This window comes from Hippoglossus hippoglossus, chromosome 13 (genome assembly GCF_009819705.1).
Source record: "Hippoglossus hippoglossus isolate fHipHip1 chromosome 13, fHipHip1.pri, whole genome shotgun sequence".
NCBI lineage: Eukaryota > Metazoa > Chordata > Actinopteri > Pleuronectiformes > Pleuronectidae > Hippoglossus > Hippoglossus hippoglossus.
The window spans coordinates 12,897,071-12,919,100 of NC_047163.1; the positions used below are offsets into that span (position 1 = coordinate 12,897,071).

At 43.5% G+C, this 22,030-nt stretch overlaps 1 protein-coding gene across 3 annotated transcripts in view; it reads left to right on the plus strand.

The window, feature by feature from the left end:
* The window catches only part of grik4 (glutamate receptor, ionotropic, kainate 4), a 276,925-nt gene that overhangs the window by 251,632 nt on the left and 3,263 nt on the right, over window positions 1–22,030 (plus strand). For all 3 annotated transcript variants that reach the window (XM_034604598.1, XM_034604599.1, XM_034604600.1), the window contains exons 13-20: window positions 4,053–4,256; window positions 6,883–6,996; window positions 16,229–16,338; window positions 17,385–17,558; window positions 18,000–18,165; window positions 18,895–19,120; window positions 20,471–20,599; window positions 20,770–20,888. In XM_034604598.1, the coding sequence (XP_034460489.1) occupies window positions 4,053–4,256; window positions 6,883–6,996; window positions 16,229–16,338; window positions 17,385–17,558; window positions 18,000–18,165; window positions 18,895–19,120; window positions 20,471–20,599; window positions 20,770–20,888 (1,242 nt within the window). The remainder of the gene's footprint in view (window positions 1–4,052; window positions 4,257–6,882; window positions 6,997–16,228; window positions 16,339–17,384; window positions 17,559–17,999; window positions 18,166–18,894; window positions 19,121–20,470; window positions 20,600–20,769; window positions 20,889–22,030) is intronic.

Genomic DNA, 22,030 nt, shown 5'->3' on the forward strand with positions numbered 1-22,030 from the left:
TTGTGTACTTGTTTTGTCCCTGTTTTCAACTCGTTTGGTATTTGAATATCCTGCTTTTATTTTATTTACAGTGAAGCACAAAAGTGTTTTTCCAAAAAATTAATAAGACCTAGCCTTTTTGCTAAAGACCTAGTATCTTTTTACGAATATTGTCAGAGCTTCCGTGGCTCCTCTTCAAACAGGACTCCAGGGCCCTGTGAGAGAACTGTATCTCTCTTCCCAGTTTGCTGCGCTCTGGAGAGCAACTTTTTAAGGATAAGAAAACAGTTGAGGGAAAGTGAGGAGGGTTGTGTGAAGACATCTCCAACACCCTGAGGTTTTAAAAGGAGAAACTCCGCTGTGGTGTGTGTGTGTGAAGCTGGATTTGAACAATACCCATGAGTACAATGTGTGTGTGTGGGTGTGTGGGTGTGTGCGTGTGTCTGTGTGTCCGTGTTAGTGTGTGTACACTACCTGCTCGTGCATATGTAAGAGCGTGCTTCCTCCTCCAAAGTTATCAGTCCACAACCAGGCTCCTCTTGGCCTGGGAATAAGACGATGCTTTAAAAGTCTGCATTTCTTTATAGCTTCAAACTCGTGGCTTTATTGCTGTTTTGCTGTGGTGTGCAAAAGAAGGAAGATGGAATTTCACTGTGATTTTTGCCTTCATGGAAGACAGCACTTTCATAGACTTTTCTCACCTTTATATTTATTATTTTTTATATGATTTTGTTCTCAACTTTCAAAAATGCCCCTAGTTTCTTGTACCCATTTGGTGAAAGTTTTACGAGGAGAATAACTGCTGCGGAAAATATCAACTTTTAATACCAGTTGTGTTTCCGTGTCATGCACTCCAGCAGCGGGCTGGGTAATAGACAGTTTTGACCTGGACAATTTTATAGAACAACTCGACCTCACAGGGGGAGAGAAATTGAAACTCAGGGAAAAAAATGACAAAGAAAAAGAAAAAAACAGGGGAGTGAAAAGGAAAACACCTTTTGGGCTTGATGACACTCAAACAGTCCCCGGGTTATTTGATTGTTATTGGGCTTTTACTGGTGTGATTGATGTTTGCTGCTTCCAATTTTATTAGTCCGTACTTAACCGGGTCAACACAGACAAGGGATGGTGGGAAGATCCCGAGGCAATATTTTCTAGCCTCACTTCCGGAGATTGAGCCTCCTAATGACGGAGGCCATTTGTTGAAAATATAGAATGCTTTTGCTTTTCTCCACACACATAAATCAACAAGAAGCTGGAGAGTACATTGTGGTTTTTGCTTAATCAAGTGTTTTTGCTGGACAAGAACATGCATTCATTCAGGCCCCTTTCTGGTCTGTGCATTGAGGGTGGAAAAAGCTGATACGAGGCTGTGTAGCAGGTTTGCGTGCCACTGTTTCGGCCTGTCACTCCATTCAATTGGCAATATGTAAAACGCAGATCAAGCAAACCTTAACAACAGTGTTGCACATATTGGAAGGAGAGTGAAAAACTGTGAGGCTTTAGAGGTCCGTGAGCTGTGCTTTTACATATCGTGCTTGATGCAGTCTGAAGCTTAAACATGCATAGATGTTACTTCTGGCCAGTTAGGTGACACGTGTGGCTGTTTTATGGATGTAATGATGGACATATTTACAGGGTGGCAGTCACTAAGTGGCTGGAAGCCCGACTGACTCTGAGCCAAGTCTAATTTTGTTTTCCCTTGTACTTATTAAAGGACAAAGCTGACAATATTAAAGATGTATCATTAAAAAGCATGTGAAAACACTTAAACCAAAAATATTTTGGCCCATTTGTCAGTATTTGCTGTTTTCATCAGCCTGTTTGTGGCCGGCCAGTCTGTCCACCATTAAACGTACATTTTGAAAAGTTCACAAATAGCCCTATATTATTTGAAAAATTATAAATTCTTTTCTTAAGGTGCTATAAGTTTTATGGAGAGATTCCTTCTTTTTTTTCAGTGAATGCCCCAAAACGAAAATAGGTTTAAATTCAAGAGACAACTAACTAGTTACTGTATTCAAACCTCAGTGGTGTAAGATTAACAAACATTTTCATTTTGGAAACGATAATGTTGGCCTGCTGATGGGGTTTGGCTACACAGACAAAACTCAGTAGGATCAATTCATTGTAGCTTGTGGTTTTTCAGTGGATTAGATAATGAGAAATTCACATACTCACCTACTCCAACATGTCTGTATCTTGTGATCTGGTCTTTGTCGACAGTTTTTGCTTCTATACTGTCTGTTTAGTTGAACTCCTGTGTGAGCCTGGTTAGATGAATCCATACATAGATGTACGTGCAGCGTTACTCTGACAGACAGAGTCCATCAGTCGTTATTTTAATATCAGTCTTATCACAGCAGAGCAGGAGGCTGTTGCTTCAACTGTTTGCTTCAGCAAAAAAAACCCAGTGTCAAAGTGATCAGACCCCCCCCCCCTGCTTTTCACCTTAGCACGCAACTACAGGTGAAACCACACAGTTGCCATGACTACAGGGCAGGTCACAGTAACAGCTGTGCCACCTGATGTGCACCAATATCTCAAATGCTCCCAATTTGACTGTAACTATTAATTTTGTTGGCTTCTGTGGGAGGCAAATCAATCAGCAGCTTTTCAGCAAGCACAAATAAAAATTCTAACAATTTCACCTCCATACAAGTTCTCTAAATAAACAGCTACACAACACTACTGCTCATGTTTTAGTCTCCTAAAAGAAGAAACAGTGGCTTACGCACTAACCCTAACCCCCGCTGAAGGCATTTATGTTAACATAAGTTGTTGACGGCCCCTAGCTCGAACAAACTCACGATTAAATACACAAGTATATACATATAATTTTTGGGCATAAGCACACACACTTGTGTTGTCAAGAAACACTTAACGAAACTTCATTGTGCTATAAAAAAGTAAACTGAACTTTATTTCCCTTTGTTTTGTTTATTTTTGTAAAAATGGAGCGTGTCAGCATGAGGAGACGCTCAGACTTGTTAATCATCGTTATCTGATTTCCTGTTGCCAAAGTAAGTTACTTTGAGCTGGATTCACGAGCTGAGTGCAGGGATAGTGCATCAACAAAGTGGTACACAACGCTATGTGTTTTATGATGTAGCGGAGCCTGAGCGCGCCGCTTTGACAGGTGCATTATTTGAAAAATGGCACAATAAGAGTGGCTCCAAAATATATCACTGCGGCGCTCTTTAAATCTTCCTGCAACATCAACTAAATGACCAAACAAGACATAAACAAACAGACAGCCGAACAGGGAATTGCTCCTCCAAAGGACAGGTTGTAAATAGGTGTGTGTTTAGGTGTGTGTGTGTGTGTGTGTGTGTGTGTGTGTGTGTGTGTGTGTGTGTGTGTGTGTGTGTGTGTGTGTGTGTGTGTGTGTGTGTGTGTGTGTGTGTGTGTGTGTGTGTGTGAGTGCATGTGCGTGTTGTTTTTGTTTCTAATCTAACATTCTGCCGAACATAACAGATTAGCACATGTCTGACTGTTCCTGCTTTAAGTGCCTGGCTCTGCTTCAAATTCATAAATCTCCGTTTTTTATTGAGGGCGGTAAAACCGATGTGAACTGTGACCTACAGAGGACATATGGGATGCCTCCACCATTCTTTCTGCCTGTAACAGCTCTGCCTAGGTGCTGTGGTTCAGTGGTAACTTTAAACTTTAAAGGGGAACCTCAGCGATGTGGGATGCTTCCAGGAGATAGATTTTTAAGAGGAATCATCAATATCAAAGCCTCCAAAAACAGAGTATTCTACGTTTCCCATGGTGCATCTCAGTGCCGAATTTCATTGTACAGTTCTTATGTGGTAAATGTCTTTCGATATCCATGTCAAGCACAGGCTGACTATTTTTCAGTCTTGAAAACTCTCTCCACACAGACTTTTTTTGATATTTCTACAGGCTGACTAAAGCCCTGTGTGAGTATGATGTGTACAACCAGTGTAGTACTCCTCCAAAATACACTACAAAGTACAGTATTGATCCAGTATGATTTGCCGTATCCCGTGGCTGTGCAACACTTTGTCATTATCCTGTTTTCATTGAAAACCATGTGTGTTTTTCAGGAAAATCCATACGTAATGCTGCGGCACAACCACCAAGAACTGGATGGAAATGACCGCTACGAAGGCTTCTGTGTGGACATGCTGAAGGAGCTGGCAGATATCCTGAAGTTCAAGTATCGCATCCGGCTGGTCGGTGACAGACTGTACGGGGTTCCCGGGGCTAATGGAACGTGGACTGGCATGGTCGGGGAGCTCATCTCAAGGGTATACAAATATATACAGTACACATGCTGAGACTATGTGGAGCCTAGCAAGCCCCAGAACCGTGCTTATCTAATCATAGGCAAACCAATTCCCAGTGCACTTCCTAGAAGCACACACAAGCAAATCCATCAGCTTTTATACAGTTCATAGCTCGCAGCTTTTCTTCCGACGTCATACACTTTTCATATTTCATTCAGCGGTGGCCTTTTCAGCTTAACCCCTGTATTTTCTAAAAAAAAGTCACGCCTTGTTGGTGGCTTGTTCCCTGTCAGCTCCTTTCTGAACTGACTTTCACAGACTTTCCCCCTGAATCAGTCCATGTTGTTGTTGATGGTAAATCTCTGACTGAGGCCTTACATTCCTCAAGCGCTGCTGTATGTAGCTGTTAACATTCAGATAAGGTTATATAAGAGGAGCTGAGGGGAGACGAGAGGAAGGAGAAGAAGCGGGAGTGAAAAGAAGTGAGGAGGAACACGGCGGTGAGGAAAAGCGAATGAAGCTGAATGGGATTGAGTCGATCCTAAGTGGTGATCTGTCTTAATTCTGTGGGCTAATGGAGGGCACAGTCATTAAATATGTAACGCAAAGATTGCCTGCTCTTGTTATTGTCACGGCCTGCCACCGCCCTCGTCCCACTGTAAGTTGCCTCCAGAGGGCTGACCTTCAGGAGATCTGTGGTCCAAGTCGACATGTGCTTCTGACAAGCAGTTGGAGCTGTGGAGTGGCAAGGTGGGGGGGGGGGGGGGGGGGGGGGGCGGACAAAAAGTCAAGACGTGCTTGAGAGGGATTTGTCACGGGACGCGGGATGTCTGGAGGGGATGTTCCACGGTGGACAGAGACACTTGAGCTTGTTGGGTTAAAGGTTTGGAGAGGAATGGGGACAGAAGGCAAAGTGAGAAGATTGTGGAGGAAAGCAAGGGGAGAGCTGCGGCCCTGAGTTTAATGGATAAGTTGAAAGGATATGAAATATACACTTTGAAGCAGCAAAGGACGACAGCCTGAGGTTATTCCACACAAACAGTTATCTGTGTCCCTGCCAGTGCCGCTCAGACGGGACGATATTTCGGTGTATGACGGTGATTAGTTTGACGGGTGTCAAGCAGCATGAGCTAACAGTGAGTCAGGCCAGGAGGGATCCAGACCATAGTCTAAGTGCAGTGTGTCCTGGCTCCTTTATCCACAGTGCTGCAGTTAGAGAACAAAGGCATAGAGTATCTCCAAAGACTAAACTCTTGAAGTCAGATGCTACATCCTAGAGGGTCATGTTTAATTCATCCTGCACATTCACACATTTTAGTTTGTCCCTTTTCTACCGGATTAGCATGGTATGATTGAATGCCAGTGGAAGCAGGTGTGATGTAATATCGAACAGGCAGCATTACACAGTTTGTTTGTTTGTTTGTTTCTCTTGTGTTTTTTTAAGTTGCACTGGAAGGCATAACAGCGAGCAGGCAGAGGAATCCAGTAATCAATATTAATATTCTATCGTCACATAAATATTTCAGTGGCTGTTACGACTGTGTGTTCATTTTTCAAAGGATCAGTGACTTTCTCTTTTAAAAATTGCCTGGATAGTCGTTCCCCCGCACGGTGCTGGGTGTTCCGGCGCTGGGAGCAGGCGATCAGACTTTCAAACGAGAGAGAGAGAGAGAGAGAGAGAGAAAGAGAGAGAGGGAGAGAGAGAGAGAGAGAAGCTGGGGACAGATGATGATGGAGGGTCAAAGCCTGTGGGCTGGGGACAGGCCAGCAGCAGACATTCAGCCACACGTGTGGTGTGTAGGCTGTGGTGCGGTTAAAGAGGTGGACATTTTATGTGTAAATGACTAATTGAGGCACAGACAAAGCAGGACAGTGGGGTTTTGGTGGGGGTTTTAGGTGAATCTCTAAATATTTAACAGTAGATTATGGAAAGTATTACACATCACGACAAAATGGGTGTCGTAGGTGTTTGTGCGATGCTCCCCCCTCTTTGTCTCCCTTTCCTTGACACGGGAGCAGTGTGTTTGTGGATGTGTGGTGCTGCAGCAGAGCTCCCCTCTCCTCACTCTCATCCTCCCATTCCCACTCCCTCTCTCCAATCCTCTTAGTTCTCCTGCAGCAGACAAAGAGCAATGCGTTGCTGCTTTCGCTCTTTGCTCCTCAGGAGATGAAAAAATCCTTTTGGCCTGTTTTATTAGGAGGGGAGCCATCCAGCATTCAGCATACATTGGCCATTTCTACATGTGTATGTGTGTGTGTGTGTGTGTGTTTTACCAGCAGCTGCTTTGTCAAGTGATTTGTCTTGACAGTGCTCCCTGGGCCAGCTACAATGGTTCCCCCGAGGTCTCTTGTGCCCTACACGCTCACACACACATGCACATATACACTCACATACACACAGCGCCAATGCAGGATTATGCTCACCACAGATAGTGCTATTAGTGGGCACAACGACTGTGGGATACAAAAGGACATAATTTGAGAATTAGCAACTTAGCCCACTTCTTATGTCATAATCATCTTCTCTTCAAGCTCTCAAAATATTGGTTATGGCATCAACTTGTGTTACGTCTGTGTGCATTGTGCCTTCGAGTGTGTGTCTTTGGCTGTGTGTGCTCATATAACGCGACACTGCTCTGTGTTTCAGAAAGCTGACCTGGCAGTGGCAGGCCTCACCATCACAGCAGAGCGTGAAAAGGTCATTGACTTTTCCAAGCCTTTCATGACCCTTGGCATCAGCATCATGTATCGCGTCCACCTGGTGAGTTACCTCCCATCAGCCACTACCACACACACACACACACACACTCACACAGAAACACACACTCACCCATCGAACTCTCTCTAGTACAGCTTGCGGACATACCACAGAAGACTTTAAGCCATGTCTAATGGCTGGAAAAGAACTACTCTCCCTTTTGGTCTTTCCGGCCTCTTGACTCTATCTCTCTTACTTTGCCTAAATCCCTCCGCTCACTCTCCTCTTCTTCACCTCCCAGCTTCCCCATGCCCCCATCACTTGTGTGTGTTTCCATGACTAAACCCTTTCCTCTCCTCCAACCTTTAGCCTCTTTTTCTTGCTTCTTCTTAATCTTCCCAACATCCTTCCCCCTTTCGTCCCTGCAGTCACAGCGTTTTCACAGTGTCCACTTCTTTTCACCTCCCCTGTGTTTTTGCCCATTTCCTCCCTACCCCCTCCGCATCCTTCCAGAACCAGATGCCGTGTTTAGTTGTGAGACCATCCTGATGAATGAAGCAGTTTCACAGTTGCGTTCTGCTCGCCCTCTGATTAGGTTTGGCCTTCTTATTCTCGCGAGCAACACGGACCATGCTTCTTAGAGAGAGCAAGCCCGAGCAAGAAACAGCGAAACAACAGCAGCGCAGGTGGAAATGAGCCAGTGTTTGCAGAGTCAGTGGCCCATTAATCATCAGTCCTTCCCCAAAACCCAAGGTGACACTGCAGGGTCCAGTGGGGCTCTGGCCACTGGTCCGCTCTGAGGTGCCATGCCACGTGCACTGGCTAAGATTAGTATAGCATCCCAGAGGGGCGTTTACTCACAGTCCTTCCTGTTCCCATCTCCCCCTCTTGTAAACCTTCCTGCCTCTCACCTTCCCATAGTTTGATCGCAACACTAATAGTTGTAACAGTGAGGGAGTCAATTGAGCTGCAAGAGCTTGGGGAGAATCAATCGATGCTCACAGCGGGCGCGGTGTCAAAAGGGCTGCTGGGTAGCGTAACGCCTCTGAAGTGGGATTCCGGCAGGCGGGATGGCAGCATTAGGAGGTGATATGGAGCTGATGTCCCTTCAGGGCTGACACACACACACACACACAGCTTAATTAACACAGACTTGATCCAATTGACAGTGGAAATTTCTGATGAAGAAATCAATAAGAGCGAAATAAAGAGAGGCCTTATTATTAGAACGTAAACTATGAAAATATATGTTCGTCATTGACCTTTTTCATTGACCTTCTCTTTGTCTTGACTGAACTACTTTTGGATTATGAATGGTTTTCTTTCCTTCTGGTTACTTTCTGATTAACGTTTTTTGACTAAAATTAGACAAAATATTTATGGTTTTCTTTGACCAAAATGAGACTAAAAATAAAAAGGTTGATGAAACATGACTAAAATTTGTATTGGCTTTGTGTCCAAAGACTAACATTGTGTCTGAAGTCACTCACTGATTCACTCCTTCCGATACTCACTGTATAGAGTTCCATGTAGAGGACTATAAAGTGAGCTTGTCAGCAAAATGAAAAAAGCACTTTCGGACACTAATCACTTTTCTCTGTGCCTGGAAGTACGTAATTGTTGTATCTAAACTAATAACGTTTCATACCAACGTAGGTCCACAGCTGGTACGTGGGGATTTTACCCAAATGAATATACAGAAAACATTTTGTCTGAGCTATAAATTTCAGTTCTTTTTAATCAAGTATTTTCTGTTTGTTGCTGTTTCTGTTGAATCACATCTGAGGCGTTTTATTCAGACATGGTACAAGTTTGTTTTCACATCATACAGTTCTCTCCTCTTGTCTGTTGGCCGTTTTTCTCGTCCACTACGTCCACTACAGGATGTCCAGTTTGACTCTTATTATCAGACAGCACTACAAAATGTTGATTGTCACTGTATAGTGGACTATAAAATGAGTTGTGAGTGATTTCGGACACAGTATCGGACTGACAAAATTAATTCAGTTATTATTGTGGTAGAAATTGCCTACAAATTGCTCAGCACATGTAAAATAAAGGAACAAAACCCAAGTTGAAGATTTAAACGTATTGTTAACAATGTAGGAGACAAACCTTATCATCAATAACCAGAGGGAAAAGTGTCTCTGAAGGCAAAATAAACCTCATTTCATACAGTGATGGACAAAGAAACTAAATGTAACTGGCTCTCGGCCCAACAAGTAACAGATCTCAACGTCCATACAACCAAGTGGTAAGAAGCCATGAGCTGTCCACGGGATAATGTTCACTGAACACATGCACAGGAACTTCATAGAATTCTCTATGAAAATAAATAAATATGTGGTTACTCCTAACATGACGTTGTCACATTCTTCCGCTCCATGAATCCTGAGAGGGATGTAAGCAAAGTGAGCAGAGGCACACAGCAGAAACAGAGTGAACAAGTCATACTAGTTTTCTTTCATGAGATGGTAGAAGTGTGCGGAGCTTTTGAAAAGATAGAGAGAAAAGAGAAAGGGACACGATGAGAGAGGAAGTGAAAACAGGTGTCCCCTGTCTGTCTCCATCGCTCCATCTCTCATTTCTTCATCCTCACTTTAATTTCCCAGTGCCTCTTGGCATTTTCTCTGATCTGACTCAGAGCGGTCCCTTAGCATGGCTCCACAATTCGATATTTGAATTTCTGTGACTGCACTTGTTTAGTTCTAATCCACTGACTATTGATCTGAGGCACAGAGATTTCTACATGGGGGTTTTGTTGCTTATTTCAAACTTTAAATGAAAATTTCTGTCAGATCAATAAGAATGGCAAATGCAATAAAATAAAGCTGCCAGTTGAGTATTAATTACCTTCAGACTATGGGCTATTTAATCTCTATTTCTCTGTATTGTTGCCCTGTCTGTGTTTCTATGTCTCTCACTCACACACACACACACACAGATTCTGTTTTGTGTTTTTGTACTGTCTATGTCATTGTTTTCTATTTATCAGCACTGTGACATGTATTCACATTGTGAACCAAACAAAATACACGATATTCTTCTCAATAACAACATAAAGGCAAAACTCTTTGAATGAAATATTAATCGTGTATCTCTGAATATCAGTTCCTTTGAGCCCAACTCAGAGGAAAGATGGCAGAACTAAATAAATGCATTTCCTTTAATAAACAGCAGACAGAAGTAAGAAAACCTGCACTGAGGAAGAAAATACTGTCACTTGACACAGTCAGGTTTTCCATGGGGTGTCCAGAACAGTGGCAAATCAAATCACTTAATTACAGGGGATCTGATTCCCTGGAGGAAACAGCGTTTTCTTGTCACCTGATCCTCTATGTCATGTCTGAGGCACCAGGCGAGAATACAAATACAGACACCATCCTCAGACAGATCACAGCGTGTCTGCAGAAGGCAAGCTGCTGCCTAGGTTCTCCAGCAGTCTTGCCTGAGTGTTTGTGTGTCTGGTTAAAGGATTTGTAGTTATGTGCTGCATGCAGTTACATAGTCGTGTAATTTATATGGTGGGCTTTGTGTTCTTTGACATGCAGGTTGGTTTGATTTGCTTTAACACACAAATCAAAGAGCGCGCCTTCACGTCAGCGGCTGGTACAATATGTGTCAGAGCTGGCTTGAATTGGGCATCAGAGTTATGAACTCAGACACAACCGAAGGCGACTGTCGACCTCTTCTCATAAAAGCCTTCCCTCCCTTTACATTCATCATCTGTTCAACAAAAAAGCTGTAACCCAGGATCTGAGCCTATTCTCTCATTCAAACATTACATTTTGAGGTGTGTGCGACAAAGTATAGTGTATTTTTGTGAGTGTGTGTGTGTGTGTATGTACGTGTGTTTACAAGAGGAAGAGAGAGTGGTGCTTAATTAGACAAAGGAGTTAATTAGGGGGTGTGTGGAAGCTGTGTTACGTTCTGCAGCTGCCCCGAGGGTAGAGCTTGACATACAGAGCTTCATTGAGTCTCTCGCCACACACCACCTCAGACAAAATTACATAGTCAAAAACACATGCTCAAGCACTTTATTAGGAACTACAATGGCACTCATAGAGTGCATACCTCAGCCAATTAAAGCCCAACAGTCTCCCTATGAAACCAGATTTATATTCACTGGATCTGGTTGTTTATTTGGAGCTGCACCAAAATTTACACACTCATACATATCGGTACCCTAACATGCCTGATTTTTCTCTGAGAAATCAGCGAAAATGTTGAAAAACACCCTATCTCACAATGTGAAAGAAAGAGAAAAGATATTCCAGGATCTCCCTTGATCTGGATCCGTACCAAAAGTTTAATGCGTTTCTCCTTGAGTCATGCCCCACCCCTCCACAAAATTTTATAGAAATCTGTTAAATAGTGCAAAATCCAGATAAAAAACAAACGCAGATGAAAACATACTGGGTGGGGCCTCTCTGTGCTCTCGTCACAGCCTCAGTTCCTTGCGACATTGACTGCATCACATCATTAGTGCAGATTTGTCAGCTGCACATCGTGCTCGTGCTACCGATCTGGGGTTCTGCCACATCCCAAAGGTGTTCAATTGAATTCACATCTGCTCACTGAAGAACACTGAATTCATTATCGTACCAGTTTGAGTCGACTGTTGCTTTTTTTGATTACTAGTCATTAGAACATGGTAAATTGTGGCCATTAAGGTGTGATCAGCAACAATACGGAAATACGCGAGCCAGTCCATCTGGCACCAACAATCATACCACGGTCAAAATCACTTAGATCACATATTTTCCCCATTCGTATGTTTGATGAACATTAACTGAAGCTCCTGACCTGTATCTGCAGGATTTTACGCACTGCACCGCTGCCACACGATGCACCATGCATGAATAAGCAGGCGTGTAGTGGAACCCGATAAAGTACTCTTCACACGCATGCATTTACACATACATGCACACGCACTGTAACGCACAGTTGGGTGAAAAACTCACAGAGAGAAGCAGCATGTCGTGAATATGAACTTGTGACCTCCACCAAATCAACTGCTCTCTGCATATTGCCCCTGCGGCCATCTCAACAAACCATCTCTGACAAACTGCTCCGACACAATTAGAAATGCACTAAGCAAAAAGACAGATGGAAGGAGGGGGAGACGCCGGGGTTGGAGAGGAAGAAAGCCTGCGTAGAAGAGACAGCGAGAGGAGCAGGTAGAAAGAGAAGCAGAAGAGGTGGAAAGAAGATGGAGAAACGGGAGCAGAGAAGCGAGCAGGAGAGAGTGAGGGTTGAAATGACAGTGGAGAGTCTCCTTCAGTGAGTTGGTATTCAGGCAGGCAGCCTCAGGGGGCAACAGCGTGGTATGAATACCAAGAGGGTGGATGACTAGGTGAAATCCTTGACTGGATAACCTCACTAGCTCCTTCAGTCACCCTCCTGGCATGCAGGCAATCCCTCTGAGAGACACACTGGGGGGAAAGAAGGGGAAAGACGGAAGGACAGTGGGCAAGAACAAGGGCAGCGCACGGTAAAATGAATGATCTCTTCATCTGTATGTTAAGAGGAGGAGGGGACATAGACTTTACCATTACAGGCAGCATTTCCTAAGTATTCCATTTGTTGAGATGTACTCGTAAAAAGAGGCCATAAAGGATGTTTTACCCTCTGTGCCGCGTCTGCGTCTCTTCGGTCTTTTGATTTGCCTCACGTCCTCTTATCATCTTAACATGACGATAAACCTCTGCAAAACGACCCCCCTGCTGCTAATAAAAATAATTTAAACACAGCAGTGAATGTTTATGTGTGACGAGTGAGGGCAACCTGTGGCTGTAATGTGTACTCATATAGTCATATTGGGTGCTCGTTCCACTCTGAAATCCGTTTATAGGAGCAGATTTATTTTTGATATCTAACTCGTGCACCAAGGCAACTGTTAATGTCAGCACTGCTGTTGCTCATTATTGTTTGCGAGTTTTCCAACTTTTCCAAGTAAACAGCCCATCTCCCATTCAACAGGAAATAGTTGCTGCCTTTTCCCCAGCCAGTGGTCGGACGGTCTGCCCCCTCTGTGTTCAGCCCTGGTGCTTCCTGGGCACTGGGCTGCCCAAGCACGTACTGTATCTGCCGTGCTACAGATGACTGACAGCCTAGACAGCCTCTGACCAGCTTTGAAGCAAACACACACAAACACACAGCTACTGACAGCCTGTCTTACATACACAGACTTACCTTCCAAAATGTCGAGCGCACAGGCCACCTATTCGAGCTCACTGTCCAAACAGTAATCCCAGGCCATTGGGATGGACTAGTAGGTACTTAAGGTCTCTTTAAAATCCTTAATCTCAAGTCAGTCTGTCTCTGACAACGTATTCATTTCTAAATGCACTTAATATTTGTGGATGAAAGTTATTTACAACAGTGCTAATGTCAGTGACACTGAGCCCTCAATCACAGAGATTAATCAGAGGTAAGTCCCTGTGAAGGACAAATGCACTGTTTCATAATAACATCACAGGAAACAGGAGTCAGTCTACCGGTTCTTTCTCTGCCTCCGCAACAAGCTGTAAACCCAACATTGGCACGTCCCCTTTATGAAGCTGTTTCCGCTAATGTGTTAATAAACTGTTGGCTGCTGTGTTTACACGTCCAACAGACAAGGAGCATCATTAACATTCATTTGGATTCATGTTCATTCAGGAATCTGACAAATGTAAATTCAATGTTATCTGTCCCTTTGGCTCTATTTTTGGTCTCTATCAATTTCAAGTAATGCACGTGTGTTACTTTAGCTGCTTAACAGTAGAGTTGTTGCAGTAAAATCAAGATTAGCATAGCAGTTTTAATTATATTACATTGGCAGACATCATAGTAAGCAATATCATGCTCTTTGTTCTTTCTGGGACTCGGTTTATAAGACCTTAAATGTTTCAGGGGGAAAATATCCTGACACATTTTGGAAATATTGCTCTCAGACTTCAAATGCATTTTGTAATGTTCTCATGTATCCTATTTGAATCTCATTAGCACATTAGTGTGTCTGCTGGAGCCTCGCTACGGATAATTTCAACCCCTGAAAAACATAACTTTGACTCCGAGTCTTAAAACACCCGCATATTACAGCACCAGAGTCAAGATTTCTGCAGCACCACAACTACGACAGTTTCCTGTTGTCTTGTGGTCTCCGTCTCTTCCCACCTTTTTCTCCGAGTCTTTTCCTGATGAGCTCTCCTGCACTTCTCCACCATCTGTTAGTGCGGAAGTCGCGGGTCTCTGCAGCTCTCTTCATCTTAATAATAGCACCTTGGAGGGAGCTAAGGATGTGGACAAGTGGGGCGAGCAGTTAGCAAAACGCTGTTTCAGCATGCACCAAACTGGACCAGCGAAGAGGACGACTCATGTCAGCACATACTGCTGTTAGCCCAGTAATGCCAGTGCCAACTAGAAGCAGCTCTGGCAGTGGTTGTCACTTTGCATCAATGCTTCACCTCTGAGACGGCCATTGTGTGTTTCACCACCCCACTGTTCTATTTCCAGACAGCAATCGTCATCATCATCATAAGCATTGCACTCTAAAGATAGACTGACAGGCAGCAGGTCTGGCATGCTGAATTGAATCAAGCTGGAGTTTATACAGAATACAGAACAAATGTAAACTCTCCCCTCCAGCTTTCTGCACCCCCTCCTGTTTCAGTCTGTCAGGCTAATATGCAAGTGATTACACGTACATTAATGAATTTTCATCTCAGCGCAGGTCTAAATGGGGCTTCGTTTATCATAACAAATGCCCACCGAAATAATTTCACCCTCTTGCTGCAAATTTAATTTTCGAGGGCCTCCGAAATGTATTACTGCAGTGTTTTGGCATGCGTGATGTCCCCCAGGAGCTCCTAATGAAGTATTTTTGCATAAAAGCAATTTAAGCTTGTTCAGGTGGGCTCCATTGCGCTGCCTGTCGATGCAGAAATGGAAAAAAACAGAAGTTCCACATCATTCAGTGCGTACGTCTCAGAACACCACTCGGACAGTTGGTAGCTTGATCACCTCTACCGCTTAACTGTCCTGCCGGCTCCGACAACCACCTCAGCTCCGTCGTCATTAACAGATGGTGAATGAGCATCTGTGTGTAAATGGCTTATATTCTCCTGCTGATGTACGGTCAGCCCGACTATAGGCGGAACAGGCACTGAGAAATAGGAGCACGCACAAACACACACAGAAAACACATAAATAAGCCCACACACACACACTAAGTCTGATACTTGGCACAGCTTTACCAGTAATTGGTTTCATTTAGAGGACAATAGCTGCTGGTGCTGAATAATGAAACATTAGGAATTAGCACCCTATATTCCCATTGGTCTACTTGCTGCAAACCTTATTTTAGCCATTTTATCTCCTCGACCACTGGTTACTAGTACATACCAATACATTACAGCCGTAGCTGCTGCGGCACAGCTTGCCTGGCTATTAATCTCCCTCCCTTTCTTTCCCTGCGAGTTGGGACACTGCGCTCCCAAACATACAATAAGTCAATTATAGGTCACAGAAATTAATTTCTGTTTAATGTAGCTGTAATGTCTTAGTTGATAATTTGACCTTTTTCTCAGCTGCATGCAACCTTGCACAGAACATAAATGGTGGCAGTTGTCTTTATCTTTGTTCATGATTTTGTCCTCTAATTGTTCTTCGTGATTGGTCATAATACTATCAATATCGTAATGTAATTTCATGTACATGCACACGATATACCAATTCAAATGAAATGCTGGCTGGTTAAATCTTTTTTTTTTTTTTTTTTCAGTGCCAGAATTGGGGATATAGATTATCTTTGATGTTACGTCAATGCACAGGCCTGTTCCACTCTGTTGACAATTCATGGGAGACTGGGTTTGTGCTTTCATATGATGTCGGAATGCAAATGAGATCCAGTTAATTTTAGTGCTATCAGTTAGGAAGCGGAAAATCTATCTCTGCTTATCACATCAAAATCCCTTTTTTTACTGTCCCAGTCACCTTTTTCATCTTCTGCAAATTACACAGGCAGAAGTAAATGTGTGTTATCACACACCAGATTGGGCCTGAGGCAAAGGAATCAACCCTGAAATTCAGTAACATTTCTCCCTAATTAACCCTGGCAGTGTGTATGGAGGTGATGCTTTAACAAGCAAATTAGTGGATAGCAAGTGTTTAACCTTTCACCTCCTCGCTTGACAGAAGCCCTTCTTGTTTTGACCAGTGTGGTTTCAACATGCTGGATCAAAGGGTTACTTGTCCTGAGCAGGATCTAATGATTTTGACTCTGTAACCCCGTGTGTGTTCTGTGTTTCAGGGACGTAGGCCGGGCTACTTCTCCTTCCTGGATCCCTTCTCCCCTGGAGTCTGGCTCTTCATGCTCCTGGCCTACTTGGCTGTCAGCTGTGTCCTCTTTCTGGTGGCAAGGTAAAGATCTCACTGATAACATGTAGCCCACTCTGTACATATGACAGAGAGGAGAAAGAAAGAGAGGCGGAGAAAAGGGGAAGGCGCAGAGAGCAAAAAAAAAACAATAAAGGTTTGTTTCGGGGAAACGTAGAGGAGAAAGCAGTGTTTGGTGTTTTCTCGCTTCTTCCCTTCTGTTGCTCTTCCACATCACAGTGAAAGAGATGTTCTCCCAATTGTGGGTCTTCAGCATCACACTGACACCCGCTGGACAGACGGGGAACTGGTTGTTCACTGCTCTTCAAAACTCAATTGTGTAAACACTTGAAACATCATTAAATTAGACTGTATCTCATTGAGAAACTTGTGTAACACTTCTGAAATCAATCAATCAGTTCCCATGTTGCCTTTTCTTTCTGTATAAACCGACACATGAACAACATCTGTTGTTTTGTTCCCCCTCCATAGCCCAGCAAGTAAATGTTTTCCTGGGAAACACAAAGAGGGGATACCATCCTTTAAACTTTAGAAGTTACCCACTTGGTTGAGGATTAGATCTTTTTCGAAGCCAGTATGATCAGGAAGAATAATTACAGTCATCAAATACTCTTTCAGGCATGTGAGTGTTGCATTAAGTCAGACTTAGAATATGTTATGTCTTTGTTAATTTTGACAGATCAGAAGAAATTTGCAAAACAGCTTTAAGAGTTTTCACACTGTTCTTTCAATCGAGCTCATGACAGAGTTGTCACGTAACTTGAGCTTCATTCAGCACCATTTGAACATGCCAATTACGCTGCCTTCAGCCCCACTGTTAAAGTAGGAGGCAGGTTTTTTCTTTCTCCAGAGAGTCAAGGTGACTATGTGCTCAGTTGATAGCTGGAGTTGTTTAGTTCCATGTCTTTCTCTCCTGTTCTTTCTACATTCCGCCCTCTCTCTCTCTCTCTCTCTCTCTCTCTCTCTCTCTCTCTCTCTCTCTCTCTCTCTCTCTCTCTGTCTCTTGAGTTTTGCTCTCATCAGAACACACAACCTGCTGTCGTCTCACCGCATTGTCTTTGTTCCCCCAGATTGACGCCGTATGAGTGGTATAACCCCCACCCCTGCCTGAAAGGTCGCTGTAACCTGCTGATCAATCAGTATTCCCTTGGCAACAGTTTCTGGTTCCCAGTTGGCGGCTTCATGCAGCAAGGATCCACCATTGCTCCCAGAGCTCTGTCTACACGATGTGTCAGCGGAGTGTGGTCAGTATGAGCTACAGGGACACACAAGCATGAGTACATTTTCATGCTGTTTTCAGATCCACACATGAATACCCCCATCAAATTGTGTTCCGTTTTAATTTTGTGCATATTGCTCCATCATGAAAGGCATTTCCGGGACATCAGGGTTTGAGATGAGACAGCGATGGCAGATTTGCATGTACATGTGAGATATTGTCTGTCTACCTTCGCAGCTTAAACTTTCCTTTCATACAAACTGAGCGTTATCATCTCATCATACACGCCCACCCCTTCATCCATCCACTTCCTTATCCACTGAAAACCCTGCAGTGTCTTCTCCTCTCACCAGTGCGCTGTTATTTTAATCCTCGATCATTTTCTCCCAGACAATCTGTCTTCATACACTGCCCTTACCATTTACATACTTTTATGGGTGAATACATATGTTCTTGTCCTCCACAGGTGGGCCTTCACATTAATCATAATCTCATCCTACACCGCCAACCTCGCTGCCTTCCTAACAGTCCAGAGGATGGAGGTGCCGATAGAGTCGGTCGACGACCTGGCAGATCAGACGGCCATAGAGTACGGCACCATGCACGGAGGGTCCACTATGACCTTCTTCCAGGTCAGATGTTACACACATCCTTGCATATGATGGATTGTTTATACTGTTAGATCCCAGCCACAAACACGGACTGACCCCAGAGCCCTCTGTGATCAATGGGCCATCGATAGTGTTGTTCTCCTCATCACCACCCTGTCCTTCCGGTCTGCCTCCTCTAACTAGATGTTGTATCTGTTTCCTGTCTGTTTTTCACCACAACCATTCAATATCCTCTCCTCAGGGAGATGGGGCACTGTCCAGGTCTCTGAGTGAGACACACACCTGTTTCATATTCTCCAGGTTCGACCTCAGATAGAGAGACAAAATAAAAAAGTCCCAGAAACAGAAAAAGGGGAGAGACAGTGAAGGATGATATTGAGGGAGGAATGAGAGACATAGCCTCGTCTTTTTTACTGCTTTTATGTCCACTGGACCTTGAATAACTCCGGGAAGACGGACCAAGAGAAAGTAGAGGACAGCTGGGGATGTTAAAGGAAAATTCTGTTCCGTACTCTGATAATACTCAACGGAAATAAGGCGATCTCAAAAAAAAATTCGAATTTAACAGCTGCACCGCATTCAGAGAATCAGAGAGTTGGAGTAGATTAGTCAAGGTAATGAAAAACAAAAATAAATGAAAGCCCAACTCTGCCAACGTTGAAAATACGAATGATAGACTTTTGTTTACTGTGTGGGTTTTGTCTCTGACATCTGACTGTTTCTCATATCTTCGCTGGGACGGCTCTGCAGAACTCTCGCTACCAGACCTACCAGCGCATGTGGAACTTCATGCACTCGAAGCAGCCCAGTGTGTTTGTGAAGAGCACGGAGGAGGGGATAGCCCGCGTCCTCAAATCCAACTATGCCTACCTGCTGGAGAGCACCATGAACGAGTACTACCGCCAGAGGAACTGCAACCTGACTCAGATTGGAGGACTGCTGGACACTAAGGGCTACGGCATCGGCATGCCGCATGGTGAGTGGAGGAGAAGAGGGAAGACAATTAATAGTCAGGGAAGGATGTTCAGTAGAATTTAACACTTCACTTACACAGGCTGGAAGCCTAATGGATATCAGCGGCTAATACAGAAGACAGTCAGAAAAGTGTGTGTGGGGGGGGTGGGGGGGTGGGGATAAAGGAAGTTCAGTGTAAAATGAAGGCAGCGGAGGACAAAAGCTTTTGCTTAAATGCACTCTATAATTCATGTTGTAGAGGAGCCGGGGCATTAGTCAGAGGATCCACCATAAATGTCACATTGGAGAGTTAAATTGAAAAGTAAAGCCTCAGCAAATCCGAACCATTAGCTGCTATCGTGAGGGAAAATGATGCAAAAAGTGAGAAACTAAAAGAGACTTACTGCCAGACTTGAGTAGAGCGGCTTCCACCAGGAGAGAAGCGAGGGTGAGAGAAAGGGAATTTGAAATATTGTTCCTGTTGAATGTGGAGCTGTTGCTGTAAGACTGGATCGCTGCTCTGAGGGTATAAACACAGGGTTTACTTACACTTTGATCGCAGGTTGAGTCAAACTGCAGACAGGGGGGGGGCGACGTACCTTAAAGTAAACAAGATTAATTTCACTCCCTTTGATGTTTAAAGGACAGATAAACCCCACTCGTATTGAATGAACCATACCACATACTGTGATGTGACAGACAACACTGCAAAATGGTCGTAAAGCCCTTTAATCGTTGATTTTACATTTTATTATTTTGTTCTTCTAATGGAGCGACACAATTTCATGCCATGGAAAGCCTGAAGAAAAGAACCATGAAAATGCAGTTTTGTTGAAGCAGAGATTTTGATGCCTCCCACACCTGCTGCATTATGTTTTCAGGTTGTCCTTCAATCCATTTGCCCATCCACCCCATTTTTTGTGAATACGATATCTCAAGAATGTTTTGAGGGAATTTCTAATAATGTTTGCCTTGTGAACATGTTATCTTAAGAACATTAACTAATTAGATTTGGGTGGTCAAAGGTCAAGGTGACTGTGGCCTCACAAAACATGTGTTTGGCTTCTTGAACATGACATCTCAAGGCTGCCTGTAGGGAATCTCTTCAAATTTTGACCAGTTGTCACTTGGACTCAATAATAAACTGATTAGATTTCAGTGGTCAAAGGTCAAAGTGACTTTATAGGACTCTGGTATAAAAAAAATGCATGTCGACTGAAACTGAACTGGGTGGCAGAGGTTTACAACTGCATGGAGGTGATTCAATTTGTTTTTTGTCTAAAGGTACAGTTTTATTGTCGGATGCAAAATTTCTTGCAAGGACATATTTTGCAGTGTACACGTGTGAGCTTTCCCCTTCTCTTCCCTCCAGGGTCAGTGTACCGTGATGAGTTTGACCTGGCCATTCTCAAACTGCAGGAGGACAATCGTTTGGAGATCCTCAAGAGGAAGTGGTGGGATGGTGGCAAGTGTCCAAAGGAGGAGGACCACCGTGCCAAAGGTCCGTCTCTTATTAATCCTCATCTTGTTTTTTGTTCTTACGCTCCACTCAGACCATGTTTCGAACAATACTTTGTCTGTTTTCATTTTTCCTTCATCAACAAATCCCTCTTCCCACCATCTCTCTCCTTCTCGCTCACACGCCTGACACCCGACCTTTCGCCCCTCCAGGTCTGGGAATGGAGAACATCGGCGGCATCTTCGTGGTGCTGGTGTGTGGCCTGCTGGTGGCCATCTTCATGGCAGTGCTGGAGTTTGTCTGGATGTTAAGGCAGACGCCAGGAAATGAGGTGAGAGAGGGCTATCTAACCTGCTTCTGCTTAGTCTCCCTCTCCCCTGCCTGGTAACCACCCCCCTCTCACCAAGCTGCTGGACTTTCAAACAGTGCACAGCTTTGACAGGAAGTGTAGCAGGTGTCTCCTTCTTCCTCTGGGCTCCACAGAGTACATGCACTCACACAGTATAGTTGATTATTTTCTATTTACAACAGCAGAAGATTTACACATGTATATTTCACAGGAATATTACACATAATATAGAATACTTAATGTAGTTAGATCTTATTTATGGTGAGGGCAGTAGTTGCCTGCAGGGTGCTGCTAATGAGAGTTTGCTCATATATATTATTGTTTGTTATACTTATACTAGCCTCAATCCAGTTAATTTTATTTAAAAGATGCCCGCAATTATGTGCACGTCTCTCAAAATCCAGCTGTCAGAGACCAGAAGTCATTCAATCCATCATGGGGTAAATGATTGACAGTGATGGACGAGTTGTTGCCGCCGACCAGAACTTTGCATTAATGATGAACCGCCAAGATGCAACGTAGAGGTGTTTGTAAATGAAAACTTCTACATTACTGAGAAAAAGTTAAAGTATGTTTCAATGTGAAAAGTGACAGAATGTGATTATCCTAAGTGGACAGTATAAATGATTGATCAGAGTTATATATTCTAAATATACTGTAAATCTTATAGCTTCATCAGGAGTGAGGAATAGAAAGTGTGTCCAGTATTGTCCCATTATTCCTTCTGTTTTTAGAAACATTCTCATCCAGACAAAGGTCAGTTTAAACTTTCAGAAACTGATCAATTCTGTGAGTGAAGGAGCTCTGCCACGAGGCAGAAACACAGTTAACAAAAATAATGAAATAATATATCAGAGGAAGATGCGCATGCTGTGTTATGATTGTGTCTGGTGTTATTCCTTCGAAAGATACTTGATTATTATCGTTTTCAAATGGACTCCACACTGTGATTTTAATTTGATAAACTTTTAGAATGTGAAAGTCAAGAACCAACTCATATTATTTATTCTTCTTAGGCAGTAGAGATTGATGCCTTGCTCTTTCCTTATATGTATACAGTAGACAATTTGTGTGTACTTGTGAACATACAATATTTGGTGCTGCTGACTAAATTACAGGATCTG